This window comes from Typha latifolia, chromosome 2 (genome assembly GCF_019914945.1).
Source record: "Typha latifolia isolate L0001 chromosome 2, TyphaL0001v2, whole genome shotgun sequence".
NCBI classification, from domain to species: Eukaryota; Viridiplantae; Streptophyta; class Magnoliopsida; order Poales; family Typhaceae; genus Typha; species Typha latifolia.
In genome coordinates, this window is record NC_133087.1 from 12911849 (window position 1) to 12931877 (window position 20029).

The 20029-nt window shown below is 40.6% G+C and overlaps 1 protein-coding gene across 1 annotated transcript; it reads right to left on the bottom strand.

The window, feature by feature from the left end:
- Positions 1–16188: 16188 nt before the first annotated feature.
- Positions 16189–18814, bottom strand: LOC140781265 (rust resistance kinase Lr10-like). Its single transcript, XM_073127188.1, has 3 exons — positions 17922–18814; positions 17696–17719; positions 16189–17475 (listed from the first exon to the last, which is right to left on the bottom strand). The coding sequence occupies exons 1-3, from the start codon at positions 18673–18675 to the stop codon at positions 16388–16390; spliced, it is 1866 nt and encodes a 621-aa protein (XP_072983289.1). The 5' UTR covers positions 18676–18814; the 3' UTR covers positions 16189–16387.
- Positions 18815–20029: the final 1215 nt, after the last annotated feature.

Consider the following 20029-nt stretch of genomic DNA (forward strand, 5'->3'; position numbering starts at 1 on the left):
CTTGTGCTATTTTATATTTTGTGAAATATTAATCTTTATGCATTTAGCAAAGCATTAGGTGATTCGCTATGTTATATTAGTAGGTAGACTTTGAAAATAATCTCGAACTAGATATTATATATGTATCTTTCTATGGTGAGTTAATTGTATCTTAAAGTTTAAGAAATAAATATATTCCTAATCATATGATGAACCGTTTAAGTGATTCTAGTGGAATTAGAGAATAGTCTCAGACTAGGCAAAAATCTCTCTAAGACGACCATAATCTCTCTCAATAGTGAAAAAAAAATGTAAGGTGTATTAATACACCTCCTAATGACCCTAATCAAATAGACTGAGGAAAGGACTGAGCAACATCCTAAGTAACTTTTAAGTTGATGTGAAGCTACGGACATAGTCCCAAAATAAAAAGGTATGACATTTATTTAGATTAACAAGTTCTACCTAATGATACTTGAGCATATCAGTGTATCACTTGCATTATTAATTATGCTTTGTCTTTCACGTCATGTTTGTTATTATTATCAATTGCTGAGCTTTGGTTTTCAAATTATGTGATACGGATTCCAGTTTGATAGGCTTTTGGGCAGATTCACCGGGTGAGCTAAAATTATTAGCTCATTAAAAATTTCTTAACAATTCAGATTCTAATCGAATCAATGTGCTGTACCAAGGCTCATCTACCTCCACTTAGAGTTTACCTTTTTCTTTTCGTAGCATTGATTGAACAATTTTATTTTCCTGAGAGTTGTTAATTATTGACTTAGAGTTATTACTTCATATTATATTATTTATATATTATGGATTTTGAAAGTTATTATTAAGGCTTTATATATCTCAAGTTTATTGGGTATATTAGGGGTGTCAAGAAAACAAGCAGCTCGGGCTCCATTTAATTTGGCTTGAGTTGAGCTGACCTTGAGTCTTATTCTAAGATTTGAATTGAATTTCTAGTCGAGTTTGAGCTAGAGTCAGCTCGCTTAGGCTCAGTTTGATAGGCTCGATTTAAATATAATACTTATTCATATTTTATATGTATTAACATATATTATATATAGATATATTTATAACTATTAGATCTTGATCCAATGGATCACAAGATACAATCCTTATTTAACTATAACACTAAATCTAATAAAATTCTCTCCAATAAACTCAATCTCCTCCTCATCTTGCTGTATCTCCCCTCCTCATCTTCTATCAATCGGCTCCTCCCGCCTCCTCCTCTAATCAAGCTTGGGTTTATCTCAAGCTTGTTTTGGTTCAGCTCTCGTTAACCTGAGCTAAGCTTAAACCTCAAACTAGGTTTGAAAATAATTTCACGCTAAACCTATGCTAGAGTTGGCTTGCTTAGGGTCGGCTCATTTTGTTACGAATCAGATCTGGAATGATCCGTCTATAAGATGATCTTGAGATTTTGAGAGATAATAATCTCGAAGTTCTAGATCTAATGGCTTTGGAATGAAGTCAATCAGAGATCCGGATGAAAAGTTATGGTTAAAATAGTGGAGCAAGGTTGAAGTATGGTAGAATAGTAATTAACCGACGTTACGGCGGTCATCGAAGGGTGGTGAACAAGCAAGAGTGGTGGTGGATGATCGTAAGATATGGTGGCTACTAGAGAAAGTTGGTGGCTAAGGTTTGGATGCTTGAAAGGGTTCTATAATTATAATCCACTCCTATGAAGATAAAGACAATCTACGACTACAATAAAAGATAAATACTAAAATAATAACTAGGCTAAACTCCAATTCCTTCAATGATTCCTTCCATGATAATTATCAACATATATCCACTTCTATTTATAGGAGTAAAAATCCCTAGCGAATCAGATCCACATGTAGATTATCTGATTTATTTGAAATTTAAGTAATAAGATAAAGCTAAGCTAACTAACTTGACTTGACTCGACTTAACCCATGTGGTCGGATCGTAACAATCCGCCACACTTTCGACACTTTGTCGTCAATGTGACTAGTACGTGAGCTGGATCTTCTGATTTACATCATGCTCGTAGGCCCACGAGTTTGCATGCAGATACGACTAAATCCGATAGCACGAGCCCACCGATTCATTCCACTAGTTGTCCTCAAGCTCTAAGTCGTGCTCATAGCCTCCCAACTAGTTCGTACAATTTGATCAAATCGGATAGCGAAAATTTAGCACGTCTTGAGATGCGTTCACTTCATCTCTTGCACTCAATACCCAAATACCTATCCTAGTAATGAAATTAGATTTTGGCCTAGGGGTGCCGCTATTGGCTGCATGGGCATCGACGGCGGCTAGGCAAGGTTGTGGACCACTTGTAGTTGACCTCCAAGTGGTCCTTGCGGCGATAGAAGCCAAATATTGAGCTCGAGCTCGGGTCGCTGCAACGGCGGTCGTGGCACCTCGTCGACGGGTCCCCTGGCCCCCGACGGCTATGATTGGTGGAAGTAGTCCCACTATTGTGGAGCCTCGGCGGTGGCGAGGCCTGTGGAAGCCACCCCGATATGGCTTTGCTCGGGCAATATCACTGTGAGTGTGGGCGTCGGGTTAGGCCATGCGATAGTCGCTAATGGCTGCTGTGGCCACCACGGTCTTACAGTCAGCCAGTGGGAGCCAACCTTGTCTACCGGCAGTAGTTAGAACGCTAGACCAGCGGCTACTTGCTGCAGTTTTACTACAATATGGAAGGTTGTCAATAGTGCTCTTTCGGCCTTCTACTGTGGCTGCCGCTAGCCTAGCTCAGGTGCGGGGGCTTTGTGAAAAGTACCGAATGTGGTGGCGGGGCTAGAGAGCGATTGGATGGTCACTAGTGGGTAGCTAGGGTTTTTAGCCCTAGCTTCCACCGCGGGTGGGAAAGCTAACTAGGGGGGCCATCTCTGTCGGTTGCTCAGGCGTCACTGCGGCGGCGGGCTTTGTTTGAAGGGACGGAAGGCGCTCCTCCTCGATTAGAGGAGGGGTTTTGGCCGACGGTTGGGTCTCCTCTCCACCTCCTTCACGGTTTGAAGTTGATGGCCATGGTTGAGCTATTTCCACCGTGGCCGGTGGCACTGGCAGCGTTGGCAGCATAAGGTGGCTGCACTGAGCTAGGAGAACGGTTGTCAAGGCTTGGATCGGCTTTTTGATCCTTTTGTAACTCTCTAATTCGGTTGAAAGTTTTTTAAAAAATGCCTTTGCCCATGCCGATAACTCATTGTCGAGAGTTGCTCATGGTGGAGGGGACGCTGGAGATACTCTCACAGGAATGGAGATGAGTTTTTGACCCTCTATGGTCGTCCCTTCCTCGTTCGTCTTGGGATCGCATATTAACCATCGTCCGAGGAATATCAAGTTTGATACCAATATTACAAACCATATTTGGAACAATCTGTCCGTAGGATGATCTTGAGATTTTGTAAGAGTAGTAATGTTAAAAGTTCCAAATTTGATGGATTTGGAATGACATTAATCAAAGATCCGGATCGAAAGTTATGGTTAAAATAGTGGAGCAAAGTTGAAATAGGGCGGAATAGTAATTAATCGACATTGCGGCGGTCATTGGAGGGTGATGGACAACCAAGGGTGGTGGTGGACGACTATAATATGGGGTGGCTGCTGAAGGAAAGTGGGTGGCTAGGGTTTGAATGCTTGAAAGAGTTCTATGGTTATGATCTACTCTTATGAAGATAAAGATGATCTATAGCTATGATAAAATATAAGGACTAAAATAATAACTTGGCTAAACTTTAATTCCTTCAATGATTTCTTTTATAATAATTATCAATACATATCGACTCTTATTTACAAGAGTAAAAATTCCTAGCGAATTAAATCCACATGTGAATTATCCGATTTATTTGATTCAAGCAATAAGATAAAACTAAACTAATTAACTTGAATTGACTCGACTTGACCTATGTGGTCAGATCGTAACACATTTACACCCCTAGGGTATATTATAAGTCAAGAGTTTGATTTGGGATCATGACAAAAATCTTTGCTAAATCTTTATCCAAGACAAGCCTACTTGAAAACGATAACACTAAGCCGATTTTTCAATCAATCCTATGACATGCGCTTTAATATATTTGATGAAGAAATGGCTTAATCCAATGTATATTAGTCTCTAGACAGATTAGAAAGATGATTGAGAGGAAATGATTGTAGTTCTAGCGGTACCTGAGGATGCAGGATCAGGGCGTCTATTGAGCTGTGTGCTCTTACCAGCCGTATGTGATGATTTTGCCCTGTGCGATAATTATTAGAACGGTGTTGATGGGCCTACGACTGGGGTCCTTAGTCTGATGGCCACAGACAACCAGTCATATGCAGCGTCGTCAGGCATGTATGGGCGATAATATCGCTAGTTGACTAGTCCCCCTCGATTTTTATGATGCTATGTGAGATATGTTATTGTGACTCGACTCCTGTGGGGATTTCTATGTAAAATAAGCTATAATGATGAAAACTATTAAAAGTCATAATGTACATTTTTCCCTGACATTTTATGAGTTGCATTTTTACTTATCATGTAATATTCTTATATTATTATTAGATTTTACTTGCTGGGCCCCGTGCTCACCACTATTTTTGGTGGAAATATTTCAGAGATGATTATAGAGGATGCGGACATCGAGGAGTAGCAGATTCATTCCTTATTTTTAGCATTTGTTTATTCTATCATTTCAGTTGGACTTAGCCTCTGCGAGGGTATTTATGTTTTAGCAAATTTGTGATGGACTTGTATTCCTAGAGGCTTGTTGAGACCTGTGATATTATAGTTCAGGATTATTGTTAGATTATTATGATATTTCTTGACTTATTCAGATACTTGGTGAGATTATTTCACTGACCGATCACGTGGGAATCACGTGGACAGGCTCCACGTGAAGAACACGTGAATTTTTGGAACTAGGTGTTTCACGAGCGCTAGTCCTAAGGAGCAGTATAACAAAATCACTAGTCAGCACCTATTTTGATATTTAAAGGGGTAACAAAAGAGTAAACAATAAAAAGGAATGAGGAAAAGAAAGGAATGAAAAACCCACAAAGGGCACAAACTCTGCTAGTGGAAAATCGGGCATGGGCTATGCCCAGCCCCAAAAACCCAAGTGCCCTTAGTCTGGCTCCATCTGGACCAAGCGGGTAGTCCCCAACCTGGTCGGATGGGGCACTAAACTGGTGGGGAGGGGCTCTTGCCCCTTCTTGCTCAACACAATCCAAACAAAGGGGCCACTCGTCAGCGGTGAACTAACACCAAACCACTGCAAGCCGAAGGGAAAGGAGGAGGAAGCAATGCCCCCAAAGCGCCACACCAAAACAATCGAGTACTGGAATGAGGGAGTGAGGGAGGACTCACTAACGATGAGGGGTTCACTAGCTCTGGCCACAACAATGGCAACCATGATGGCAATCAAATGGTGGGGGAGTGTAATGTGGAGAAGAGAGGTGGATAAAGTGAACCGAGAGGGTTGGGGAGAAGAAATAAAGAGGTGTAATGTGGAGAAGAGAGGCGAGGAGAGTGAACCAAGAGGGGTGGGGGGAAGGGACGACGGCCCACTACTCGAGGCTCGACCACCGCGCACACCATCGATGGCGTGGGCACGGGGGGCTAGGTTTACCCCTCCCTTGCCTTAACCTGACATGGGTGAGAGAGGGCACGTGACCTGCCTCCCCCTTCCTTTTTTTTGGTGTTACACCATGCCACTTGACTAAGATCTCAGTCTCTAGTCTTAAGCCATGACAACGCCATTGCCTAGCCAGCACCCGAACGTGCTCCGCAATTTCAATCTCTCCTTATGCTCAAGCAATCTAAACCTCAATGATATATCCATGAGCAACCAAATGCAACCATGGTCAAGCAATGGGCCACCTTAGTTCTCTAACTAAGGTGACTTTTCAGATCAGCCGTAATCTCCTCTAATTACCCTTCTAATCTCAACGTCAGCTGCATCTACCCCTCAGCTAGTCGAGGAATGGAAATGTTGATGCCGGGGTTTAGAGTTGTTTCAACTTTCTAATCGCACACTTAACTAAATTCTCTTTGCTAATACAGCTAGCTTGAATTAATTGGTCAAGAATAAGACCATATTTCTTATATTTCAAACAATTAATCAAGAAGGCGTGTACCATATATGGAAGTATCAATTGACATCTAGCTTCATATATCAGTTTGTTATCATGGGCCACCAATGAGGATTGTGAAATTAATTTCGAGCCTATAAATTGATGATCAAGCTTGGCTTGTATGCAATCATGTTTGACATTTTTAGGTCTTGTAATTAGTAAATTTGTAAACAGATAAAGTCATCATATAATATCTCTAATTTGTGTGGTATAATATCTTCTAGAGTTTGAAAGATAAAAGTAGCTGATACAATAACGATTGAAGTTCTTTTGAAATTTATTCAAGATTGTTTGAACAATTTTATATAAAAGTTGCTTGAGAGCTTCAAAATATATTCTTATGTTGATACCCCCTAAACTATACATGATTTTAACAAAGACCTTCTAAACTTTTTTAGATTATGATGTCACCCGTAAATTTTTGGGGGCAAAGTGAAATGGGTAACGATAGTGAAGGAAAACGTGTAATGACCAACTATACCCCTAATTAATATATCACAATATTATTAATTTTAAAAAATATAAATTAAAATAAATAACTTACTCTCTTTCTCTCTCCTGTCTCCTAACTTACTCTCTTCTCTCTCACGTATCCACTCATTCTACCTTCGGCATCAGATGACACGTGAGAGAGAGGGTGACGACAGTAGCGGGGCATGAGCAGAAGGGTGACGGCAACAAGCTCGGCAAGGCCTCCCGTCCCACGGGGCACAATAACAAAGCTCACACGGCCTCTCCTCCCACATGACGTGGTAGTGAGCTCGCCGCAGCCTCCCCTGCCACGCGGCGCGGCCTCCCTGTCCCATGCGACGCAGTAGCGAGCTCGGTAGTGAGCTCGGCTCGGCCTCCCCGTCCTACACAACAGCGAGCTCGCTGCGGCCTCCCCTTCCCATGCAAGCACTGCAACAAGCTCGTCGTGGCCTCCTCGTCCAACGCGGCGCTGTAGCTCGAGAAAGGAGAGAATATAAGCGAGGGGAGGAGGGAGGGAGGGAAGGATAGACGAGGGAGAGAATAAGGTGGTGACATTGAGGAATGAAGGAAGGCAATTGAATATAATAATAAGGAAAATTATTTTTTTATTAGAATATTCTTTTATCCTTTAATTAATGGGATGTATAAAGATTATGAGGGTATTTAGGTTATTTAGAATTAATTACATTTGATATAACTGAAACGATCTCTCTTTTAGGCTAAGGTTTGATCTCTTCCGATTTCTAGATCTGGACAGAATCTACCACGAAACTTTAGAAATTGATCCCGAAAGATGCCACTATAGGATCGACTTGAGATTTTGATATGTTGTTGGAAAAGAGCTTTCTAACAAATCAAGTTTTAGACGAATTGGATGTAGGGATCTTGAGATATCGTTTGATTAGTGGACAAACGTCAGGAGCTTTATCTTAGGATCCGTGGATGGAGGCATAAGATCCTAGATAATGGTGGATAGTGGTGGACCGGCATTAATGGGGTGGCACCGGTGAATTAGTGGTGGTGGAAGGGTTATGGGTGATGGAAGGATTAGGGCTAGTGTTGGATAGATTGAAAGAAAGGGGAGGAGTGGGCCACCCCTAAGGGACTAAGGTGCTTGGCCAGTCGAGGGAGGTTTGAACACACAATTCGCACTCTTTGGATGTGCGAACCTAATGCAGGAGTTCACAACTGCGTTCGAACGGATAGTAAAGAGGCGAGCTCACTTGTGTCCGGTTGGCGCGAAAGGGCAACGGTTGCTCGATTCTCAATCCCCCTTTTGTAGACTAGTTCGTAGTCATACCCAAGGAGTTTCGTGACCCACCATTGCTGTGCTGGGGTGTACACATGTTGCTCCATCCATGAAGTAGAGTAAGCTACGCTGGTTCGTGCGGATAGTAAACCGTTGGCCAATCAAGTAGGGTCGCCATTTGGTGATGGCGTGTAGAATTGCTAGCATTTCACGCTCGTAGCTGGATAGCTGTCACGACCGGCTTGAGAATGCCTTGCTCATATGTGCCACAGGTCTGCCCTCTTGCATCAATATTGCTCCAATGCCCTCATCTGAAGCGTCGCATTCCACCACAAAAGGCTTGCTGAAATCCGATAGTGCTAGAACCGGTGCGGTAGACATGGCTGTCTTCAATGCTTCGAAGATCTCCGTCGCCTTGCCCATCCATTGAAACCCTCCTTTTCTGAGTAAGGAGGTCAGCGGGGTAGCAATCTTGCCGTAGTTGGCAACGAATCGCCGGTAGTACCTAGTCAACACAAGGAATCCCTCAATTCCCGCTGATTAGTGGGAATCAGCTAGTGCACCATATTCTTGATCTTGCTTGGATAGGCTTCCACTCCTCTCGCTGAGATTATATGTCCCAAGTACTTCACTCGTAGCTCTCCCCAAAGGCACTTGCTCATCTTGACTTTTAACTGGTTTTGTTGCAAAATATTCAACACCTCACGCACATGCCGTAAGTGCTCACTCCAATTCCTGCTATATACTAGAATATCATCAAAGAAGACGAGCACGTATCGACGCAAGAGCAGGCGGAAAAGGTCATTCATCAGCCATTGGAAGGTGGCTGGTGTATTGGTGAGCCCAAATGGCATGACTCGGAACTCATAGTGGCCATCGTGAGTTCGGAACGCTGTTTTGTGGACATCTTCCGAGTCAACGCGAATTTGATGGTACCCCTCTCTTAAGTCAAGTTTGCTGAAGTAAACTGACCCTGTGAGTTCATCCAGCAACTCCTCGATCATCGGTATTGGATACCGATTTTTGACGGTGATCGCATTCAAGGCTCGATAGTCGACGCAAAATTGCCAACTCCCATCTTTCTTCCAAACCAGTAGCACCGGTGACAAGTAGGCACTTCTACTCAGTTGAATAATCCCTTGCTCAAGCATTTCCATCACCAATTTGTTGATCTCTTCCTTTTGGACATGCGGGTACCAATAGGGCTGAACATTTGCTGGTTGAGCCCCAGGAATGATCTAGATGTGATGGTCCTGCCGACAGGTCGGCGGCAGTCCTCGGGGTTCCTCAAAGAGATCCTTGAATTCCTACAGCAGCTCTTGCATGTCAGTGGCTATTTTCCTTGGTGGTGGATGTTCTAGTTCAGCAATAGCCATTTGCAATAGTAGAGCTCGATCCCCTACATAAGGAATGCCCAAAAGTGGTTGCAACATCGGTCCTTGCCGCGGTTGATTTCCATCCAGCAGCACCCTTCAACCATTCCTCCGAAATGTCAGTGTGAGGTTTAAAAAATCAAATGTTACGAGCCCCAAGCTTTGAAGCCACTAGGTCCCCAAGACAATGTCGGCACCTCGCAAGACCAACGGATAAAGATCTAATGTGAAAGTTTGGCCTTGCACCTTCAATTCCACACCTCCACAAATAAAATCCGCTCGCAATGTGGTGCCATCTCCAATCGTCACATCGAACCCTTCCGTGGGTTCCAACTTGAGCCCAATCTTCCTAAGGAGCCTCTTGTCAATGAAGTTATGGGTGGACCCGATGTCAATCAAGATTCTCACTTTGGTTTTCTTGACTACAACGTTTACCTGCAACGTCTTTGGCGCGGTTGTCCCTGAATAGGCATGGAGGGAGATTTCAACTATTATGTCCTCCATGGGTTGCTCCTCAGCTACTTCTCCTTGATGTCCAGCCACACCTTCATCTTCAGCTGCAAACTCATCCTCCACATCCTCCAATCCATCTATTAGCATCACCAATCCCATTGGTTTAGCGCACTGATGTCCGAGTATAAACTTCTCATCACAACGAAAGCATAGGCCTTTGGCTCTTCGTTCCTCCACTTGAGCAGGTGTGAGTGCTCGTCCTAAACTTCTAGGTGCGTACTTCACATCTTGGGATGGCTTCAAGGGTGCTCGAGGAGGCACCATTGTAGTAGTGGTCCTTGGTACGTCGGTAACATTTCCTGCTGCTATGGTTGGTTGAGCTTGATTGCGGCTTCCTTAGCTCATCCAATTCTATTTCAGGTATAACTTCATGGCTCAATGTTTGTCTTCCATGAGTACCGCATCTTCAAAGGCCTCCTTTAAAGTTCTAGGCCTTAAAGCCCTTATGTCGGCTTGTATGTCTCCCCGCAGCCCGGAGATAAAGGTGCTGCGAAGTTGCTGCGAAGTTGCTGATCCATCCATGGGGGTTGGCATTAGCTAGTTATCCTCCCAAACTCTTCTTGGTATGCCCCAACCATGGTCTTTTGCATCGTCTTTGAGAGGAGAGCATCGAAGTATTCATATCCCGACGCTCCAAATCACCGCGTGATATTGGCGCAAAAGTTAGCCCAAGTTTCGATGGCCTCATTGGCATTGGTTGCTCGAAACCAATGAAGTGCCGCATCTTCAAGGTGGAAGCTTTGAAGCGTCACCTTATATTCTTCCGCCGTACCCTATTTCTAAATAGGCCTTCTCCTTAGCTGTTCTGATGGAGTCCAAGTTGGATCAACTGAACCAGATCCGCAAGTACGAGAGAAGAAAGGCAACCCAAACCCACGACCCACTAGAGACGACATCTACCCCGACTCAGACTACACCAATGGCTCAGCCTAACTGACAGATGATCACGCGCCGCTTTGTACCCAACGACTTGGAAGAGCGCTGAAAAAAATGCTTGTGTTTTTACTGTGATGACCGATTTACCCCCAGTCATAAATGCAAGCGCTAGCCAGCCCACATCATGTTCCTAGGCAGACTCGAAGAAGACGAACCTGAATCTACTAATTGGCATGAAAAGTTATATGAGTACAAGGATGCGAAAGACTAGTCACCTTGAGGACAAGGTGTCAGAAGCGTGGTGGATTGTTACGATCCGACCACATGGGTTAAGTCGAGTCAAGTCGAGTCGAGTCAAATTAGTTACTTAGCTTTATCTTTCTATTTTAAATTTCAAATAAATCGGATAATCTGCTTGTGGATCCAATCCGCTAGAGATTAGTTATTTAGTTTTATCTTTCTATATTAAATTTTAAATAAATCGGATAATCTGCATGTGGATCCGATCTGTTAGGGATATTACTCCTATAAATAAGGGTGAACATGAGTTATAAGGATTAAGAGAAATCTGAGTTTAGCCAATTATTATTCTCGTCCTTATCTTTTTACATTAATCGTTAGATTGTCTTTATCTTCATAGGAGTAGATCATAACCGTAGATCTCATTCAAGCATCCAAACCCTAGCCACCTCCTACCTCTAGCAGCCACCCTACTACACGGCCGTTCACCACCACCCTTGGTCGTCCACCACCACCCTTGGCCGTCCACCACCCTTTGACGACCACCATAACGTCAGATATTACCGTTCTGCCCTCCCTGACGTATCTTCACTATTTTATTTTTATATTTTCATCTCGACCTCCGATTTAGGTGAAACTAGAGCCATTAGAACCCTAACTCACGAGGCTACCTCCACCTAAATTTTTATAATCATCCTATGGGCAAATCGTTCCAGATTTGGTCCGTAACATATACATTGATGTTCTAAGCCTATTTGAGCAACGTTAAATAAAACTTATCCGAGAGCTCCAAAAAATATTCAAAATGAATTTTGTACTTAGCCTTTTGCAACGGGTTCTAATATGTTAAAAATTATTATTAGATTAGGGTTGAAAAGTAGCCTACTTGTTGTTGAGGAGTATAAATAGGAACTACTTGGTTGAAGAGGACAAATAACTCCTAAGACTATCGTGATGGCTTGAAGAGCTTTGGAGAGAAGAGAGGAGTTGGGTAGTGGGTGGCCATTAATGTCCTGCCTTCTTGGAATCCCACTAGATTAAAGATTGCTGTTAATCAAGCTTGGCACATTTATATTTAACTAACCTGATTCATGCCTAAATTGGGCCGAGTTCTAGGCTTAATTAAGCTCTAGATATTTCCACCTTTCCATTATTTTGAGGCTCCCAGAGATAAACATCCCTTTGTTAAAAACACACTATGTTTTATTTTTATTATCATTTATATTTTACCGTGGAAATTTATTATTCGACCTTAATCAATGTCTCAAAAATATTTTGAGTTAATTTTAACCTAACAATAGTTGATGGAAGAGAGAAAATGCTGCTACTTTTGAAAATAGAGAACTAAGAGAGTTGTCAATTTAATCTTAAAATTTTGTACTCCATGTTTTATCCCAACATTAAATAATTTACTCAAAGGATATTAAAGTTATTTTACATTTATACTGAGTCTAACCCATCTATCTATGTAGTAACCCTTCAACAAGAAAACTATTATACGTGTGATTTAAGGCAGTAAAAGTTGTAAACGAATAATAACTATAATGATAGTGTGTCAATAACAATAAAGACAAACATCATGTGTTTCTATAGACCTTTCTAGATACTGATTCAATGGCAAGCCAAAAAGTGTGAACCTCAGTGGTGTACATGGACAAAATTTTGGTTTGAGATTATTAAGTATAGTACTGCTCATTGGTGGTATAGGAAAGGTGAGAATTTATTAGCAAGAGATATATTGATTAAAAATAGCGTGGTTTGGTATTCAAAAGCAAAAGGAGTTTGAATTTGCTGACTGTTGGGTTCTATCTGCATTTAAACCTGAATATATGCTGAATAAGAAAGAAGCATACGTTAGCCAATACTCATGTGAAGAACGAGTTTGCCTAGGAAACAGTGTATTACTTCGGGGAAAGTAATTGCTGCTAGTTAACTTAACTAGTTAACTAGTTAAGTCATATATATATATATAATTATTGGATCGGATATTAATATAGTTAGAGGTAGGATCATTAGATTATTAGTTCAACAAGTGGTTTACTCGATCAGATTGCTGAATAATTTTAAAAATAAAAAATATCTGTAAAAATAGTATAATTGTATGTATATCCCTCAAAAAAATATTATTTATAACGATACAGCTATATTTACTTTTAAATTAAGTTATTTAATATAAAAAGATAAAAATAATATTAACTAAGAAAAAAAATAAAAATATTTTTGTCTCTATACATTTAAATTGTTCAAATTTCAATGATAGTTTATTCTAAGCAGTGTTTACCCAAAAATTAAGGATTTTAAACTATATATGTGCAAAATTTTATATTTTAAGAAATATATATATAAATATTAACACACACAAGCAAATAAGAAACTTTTTATAAATATATGTGAAAAAAGAATTAATTTAGAAATAACATATATGTTATAAAGTATAAACTAAACATTTTAAAATTTTAGGACGAAAATATTATTAGGACGTAGAATAGAATAAATAAATATTATGAATAATTATGTATCTTTCCCAAAACAATTGAACGTTAGTCTATATTTACCTATTCGATTGCTTATCCGGTCGTACCGAACCTATTTGGTATTTAGTTCACGTCTAATCACCAGGTCTTCGTTTTGATAATTATCTTTTTAACGTTATCATGAATGACGCCTAGTCATAGGCAATATAAGAAACTAGAAGTTGTACAATAATCTAGAAGCATGTAAATTGAATGAATTTGCTTTTAGGAGCTCAAAAGGTTCAATGCACCAGCAAGTCATGACAAATTAAAGATAAGTTGCTTCAAAGTGCTAAACCTACGAGTCAATAATCTACTGGTCTTCCTAATCTGCCTTTGCTACTTATAAAGGCAAGCTCAATATATTTTTCTCACATCAAGGTCTTACTTTTGAGTTTTTACTCTCTATCCACCAATTCTCTTTCTCAAATGCATCCACCACCACCGGGGCCACCGCCTCCGGGGCCTCCCGGGCCGCCCGGACCTCCCGGACCTCCCCCGCCTCCTGGCCCTGGTCCATTTGATCCTCCTCCGGGGCCACCGCCCGGCCCTCCGGCGCCACCTGGTCCGCCGCACGCCCCTCACCACCCTCATAGTCCACCAGGTCCTCCTTTCGGCCCGCCGCACCATCCTCATGGCCCACCTGGCCCTCGTTTCCCACCACCTCCATGATGCGCGTCTGGTTTTTTCTATGAAACTAGTTAAGTATCTGGTTAAGCTATATGCCAGGTAAATTAATACCTCTGTCCTATTTATATACCAAATGTTGTATTTTTGGTATGTAAGTGAGAGTAATAGTGTGCTAGTGAATGGTGTTGCTTAGGCCTGAGGCTTGAGGCTTGACTTGTTTATCTGAAGTATTTATAAATAATATGGCTGTTGTAATGAAATACAATAAAATGAGCTTTTGAGAGTTGCTATCTGTAATCTTTAGATGGAAATGTATATGTGATAATTGTTTAGTATAAGTTTACTTAGAACTTATTATCTTTTTCTATACATACTTCCTAATTTTCTTTTCACCACACATACCACTTCGATCCAAAGTATTTTTCAAGTTCAGATCTGTATAATTTTTTTTCTTAGTTCAAATAAATATATTTTAATATTTATTTTTAATTTAGAAGTTTATATAATAAATAAATTTTTTAATATATATATATGTATATATATATATATATATATAATAATTTTAGAGGATCTAAGGAGAAACTATACTAATTGTTTTTCATTTTACTTTTACCGCTAGATGTATATGGTTGGCAGAAAAAGGCTACAACTTCACTCCATGAATTTCTTCCAATTAATCTAAATTGGTTCCTTCCTATCCTATCATACGTATAGAGAGAACGGCAGAAAAATGAGGACAGTGGAACATTAAAAAAATAATCCTTTTGTCTTTGTGTTACATGAACAGATGAGAAAAGGAGAAAAAAAATTTTAAACCTAGATTATTTGCTCATAATCATAAGCTCAAACAAATACTAGCCCTTGTAAATACATATGCTGGATGAGTAAATTAACTCACCCAGAAACTAAATTCTGCGTATAGCACTCATGTGGAATCTGCTAAATACCACCGTTCGTTGCCTCAAAGCTCACTCGAACTCAAACTCAAATTTCTTAGGTTGAAACCAACCAGAACCCGAACCAAAGCCCATTCAATTGAGATAGGGTTTGCACTTTCCAAACCTAGTCCAGTCCAAAACTCATAGCCCAAGTTTGACTAGTCAGTCCGACCCTCAAAATTATACCCAACTTGAAAAAAATTTATAATCTTCTCTTATGTGGTCACCTTCTATCCATCTTCAACTTCTCCCTCTTTCCCATTAATCCTCCTTACCATTGTCATTGATCTCCTTTTCTTTTGTTGCTACTATGGCCTCCTTAGACACGATCAAATAGCCCGGCCCGCCCGTGCCCGGCTCGGTTTAGGCCCTGCTCGGCCCGAGCCCGAACTACCCATGGGCGGCACGGGCCAACCCTTTGCCCACCCGACCCAGCCCGAAAGCCCGCCCGTTTGACCCGTAACTAGGCCCGCACGTCTGTTATAGTGCTTTGCCCGTTTTGCTACAGTAAATTTTTTTTGGTATTATACCATTTTGCATTATTTTAAGCAGAACTTTAAAAAATTTTAATTTATTTTAAGTTTTTTTAAATAGAGGAATATAAATATTTTTTTTAAAAATAAACTAATAGTTAAAAAAATTTTAAAAGTAGCTGAAATATGGGTTGGGCCGAGTGATTGGTGGGTCGGGCCGGTCCGGCCTAATCGGCTAGCCCGATCTCTCACGGGCCGACGGGCCATAACGAGCTAGACTATTCTAGTCCGGTCCGAACCCGGCCCGGCCCACCCGATTATCATGTCTAGGCCTTGTAGATCTCTCTTCCTCCACTACCACTACCTCCATTTCTTTTCCTCCTCCAAGTTCTGACATTGGTACTCCATCGATCTTATTGTCGCTAGCCAAGATTTAGGTAAACTTTGGGCTTGGGTTCCCTAGTCTAGAGCCCGACTCATGAGCACCTCTTAATTAGATGGGATTTAAATTTTGAACTAATAATCTTTGTCATAATTAAGGTAGAATCAAAATCACTTTTGTGCTAGTAATTGGGTACATCAACAGTGTTTTCTTCTCTTCCTTCAAGTCAGCCAATTTGAAATTACCATGCAATCCAATGAGATTGTGTCCGTATTCTTAAGGGCATGCACCACATTAACAATCTAAAACTTCTACTTATACCATATTAGATAGTGAATTGATCAGAAAGTTTGACATTTCCATATATAATCACATTTTTATTCATATGAGCTTATATAAGTTGGAAACATATGAATATATTGCTGTCTACAAATGCAATATAGTAAGGACAAAAGCATATACTTCAGCACAAGTAATTGTATATATGTACATACATATCGATATGTAAATTGAGGCGCCCTCAACTCAATTCGAACGCACATTAAACCGATTAATCTAAATATTGGTGTTCATCCTGACAGCCCAACTAAGATTCTCTTGCATTGCCCAGCTCAGTCCAACATATCAATAACTTGATTCTTATACTTCATTAAAAATCCTGGTACTATCATGACCAATAGAGGACACGAAAGGTTTGGGGGGCATCTGCAAGCTTTGCAAGTCACCCATCAGCATCTGCATTACTCTTGTCATGGATGGTCTCTCTGTTGGATTCCATTGTATGCACCACAATGCCACAATGGCAAGTTTCTTTGCAATCTCTGACTCACTTTCTGTCATCGCTATTTCCAAGCCCAGATCTTGCCCATTAACTAACTGGTCATAGACCCACTCTGGAAAATAAATCTGATTCTGACTCTCGATTTCTGGATCAGCATTCTTTCTCCCACCCACCATTTCTAGCACCAACATTCCAAAGCTATAAACATCTGACTTGTAAGACACTGTCCCGAAGTTTCTGGAGTACATCTCTGGTGCAATGTAGCCCATTGTTCCCCTAGCTGCAGTCATCGTAACAATGCTCTGATCCCTTGAGCATAGCTTTGCGAGACCGAAATCAGAAATCTTTGGATTCAAGTCGTAGTCCAACAAAATATTATGGGGCTTGATGTCGAAGTGCAAAATGCGTTGATTGCAACCTTGGTGCAAGTACTCGATTCCTCGAGCAATTCCAAATGCTATCTGCTGCAATTTTTGCATCCTTAATGCTCCACGAAGGCCATTAGAATCTCTGGAGAAGATGTACTTCTCTAACGACTCGTTGGACATGAACTCGTATATTAGTGCATGAGTTGTTCCTTCTGAACAAAAACCCAGGAGACGAACCACATTGACATGGTGAATTCTCCCAATGGTCGCCACCTCGTTGATGAATTCTTCGCCATCCCCTTTGGATCTCTCAAGCATCTTAACTGCGACGGGCACTCCATTCAGTAATTCGCCTTTGTAAACACTCCCAAATCCACCTTGGCCCAACTTATTTTTGAATCTTTTGGTCATCTTCTTGACTTCTGAGAAGGTGTATCTGGTGGGCTTAGTGATTGTGTATGTCGAGAGGAATTTTTCCACCTTCAGACGTGTTTCTCTCTCTTTGTCTGATTTTTTATAGAGATAGAGAGGAATAATCACCAACAGCAAAAGTAGGACCAAGGCAGAAGCAGATGTTGCTTAAAGTGAAAGAAGGAAAAGTTAGAACATCTTTTAAACTGTCATGCGAATTAAACTCTCTTACATGAGGAGAAAAAGAGAAAAATTATCGTATCTTCACTAATTAGCTTAATGTGCAGAAGGGAGAAGTTCTAAATGCGTAAACTTATCTATATAAGTGTTCAATCAATTATTGTCCTTCAATTCAAATCGTATGCTTTGAAGTGCACAAGGATTTACCTGTGATGAGCTTGACATGTGAACCTGCAAAATTCAATTATGAAAAAAAGTCAGTCTCAGAGGGTTGCCCAAGTATACAATTTGTTCACTTATATGAATATCCGGTAGTCATGTAAGAACAAGGAAAATAATTACAATTTAGTACATGACAGATATGCTTAAGAAGCTGAGGTAGTATGCTTAATTAGATAGGAATTGACAGTTAAGATCAAATTGAAAAGGTTACCATGAATACGATGCCTGCAGAATGTTTGGTTCGTTGCAGAACTAAAACCGCAATCCTTTCCTGCTGCTTCACAGGCGTTGCATTGATCTGTGATGGGAGGAACTGACCAGAAGAGGAACGCTTCGTGATATTTGACGAAATCATTCACTACTTCTTCGAACCGTTCGAAACCATAATAGTAAGGTGCAGTGGGCAATGTAAGACTATTTGAAACCATCACACAATCCGAAGGGATTTCGTTCATCAGCACATATCTATCCACCACATAAATGAACTGGTCTTCTTCACTGCTCAGGCAAGAGATGGGGCCAGTAATTTCCGCATATTCACCGCTTGTGTTGACTTCTCTTGGGCATCCCACCAAGCTAATAGTGTAAGTGTCCACAGGATGATACACCAAGGTTGAAAGATTGGTGGATCTAAGGTTTTGAAGCGGACACCGTGCCCACGAGTCCCCAAACTTGATAGTGATTCCGCCATAAACGTAGTCGATATTAGTCACACTGCAGGAGCCTAACTGTGGTAGGACTAGGACGGTATCGTCCCCCGAACACGAGAGCTCCATGCCTGGAGCACCACAGGATGGAGGACTCGATTCAAGTCGGTAAGGGAATCGGATCTCGACGCCACCTCGTCCGCATCTCGACGGCGGGCAATTCTTGAAGAAGTCTTCGTCGTCATTTCCTACTGCTGTACTCTTGCTTCCGGCACAGAAGAATAGAAACAACAGTATACTGGCGAGTACTTTGAACATTGTGATGCAAGTCTCTGAAAGAGGAATGCAGCGGATTTGCAGGTAGAGGGAGAGTATTATGTTTGGAGGAAGGGATGACCACAACTCCTCGTCTCATCTGCTACTTTGATTCGTTGGTCAAAAATTAAAAGAATTGTCCTCTCCCTTAACAAAACTCTTGGCATCAGTCAAGTCTGGATGCTTGACTTAGAGAAGACTAGTAAAAAAGTATACAACCAAATAGCAAGATGGATATGAATCCAGATGCTAATCTGGACAAATTAACCAAATAAAGCAGAGAATGAACCATTATTGCTATCAAAGTAGCATATCTACCCTTTTGGCGACAAACTTCTCTGCTAATTTCTTTCTAACTCATCGTCCAAGGATATTGATCCATCATCTACATATCCTCTGATTCTAAAATCTTCCACCATAACTCCAAACTATCGTTGATATTTATGTTCCAAGCACTACTTAATTGTGATTGACATACAAATAATAAGCTGAATCAAGAACTATTTGCACTTATCAATCAAATATGTTATGCAAGAACTTTGCATTTATTTTGTGTTCTATTTCTGTTTTTCCGCACTTCTGACAAGGAGCTAGTAATTGTTTACCTACATAATTTCCCTTGGTGTGCTAAACACTTACTGATTTAAACATGACATTATTTGCTTATATTTAAACAGAACATTCTATACAAATATGATGAATAATTGCCAATCAAAAGGCATGTCAAAGTTTCTTCATTGCGTGTACAAAGTTGCAAACATGATGAATAATTACCAATCAAAAGGCATGTCAAAGTTTTTCTTCATTGCGCGTACAAAGTTGCAAATATGATGGATAAATATATTTCGACAACAACCATTAATATGGTTGTTTGCAGTCCTCTATCAAACAACCACAAAGTCGTGGGTATTTACTCTGGCAGTCCTATCAAATAACTAGAAAGTCGTGGGTATTTACGCTGGCAGTCCTATCAAAAACTTAACAAGAACCATAATTAGAATAATATTATGCTGATGTAGGATTTGCAAAATATTCAACGCGTTTTTATGCTGGATTCAATTTGAGGTAGAGAAGGAAATTTCTTAGCCTCTTCGTTTGCATGACGCTTCTCTGTTAACTTCTTGTAACTCACTATCTAAGAACACTAATCATGATTGACAAATCCACTGTTTCGAAAGGATCTTCCACCATAGATCCAAACTATTGCTCATCTTAAAGCATTAGTTAATTGTGATCGACGTATGAAAGTAGCAAACAAAATCAAGAACACTGATCTTCAATTTCTGTTCTTTCACACTTCTAGCAAGAAGCTACTAATTGTTTACTGACACAATTTCCATCCAGTGTTGGACGCTTA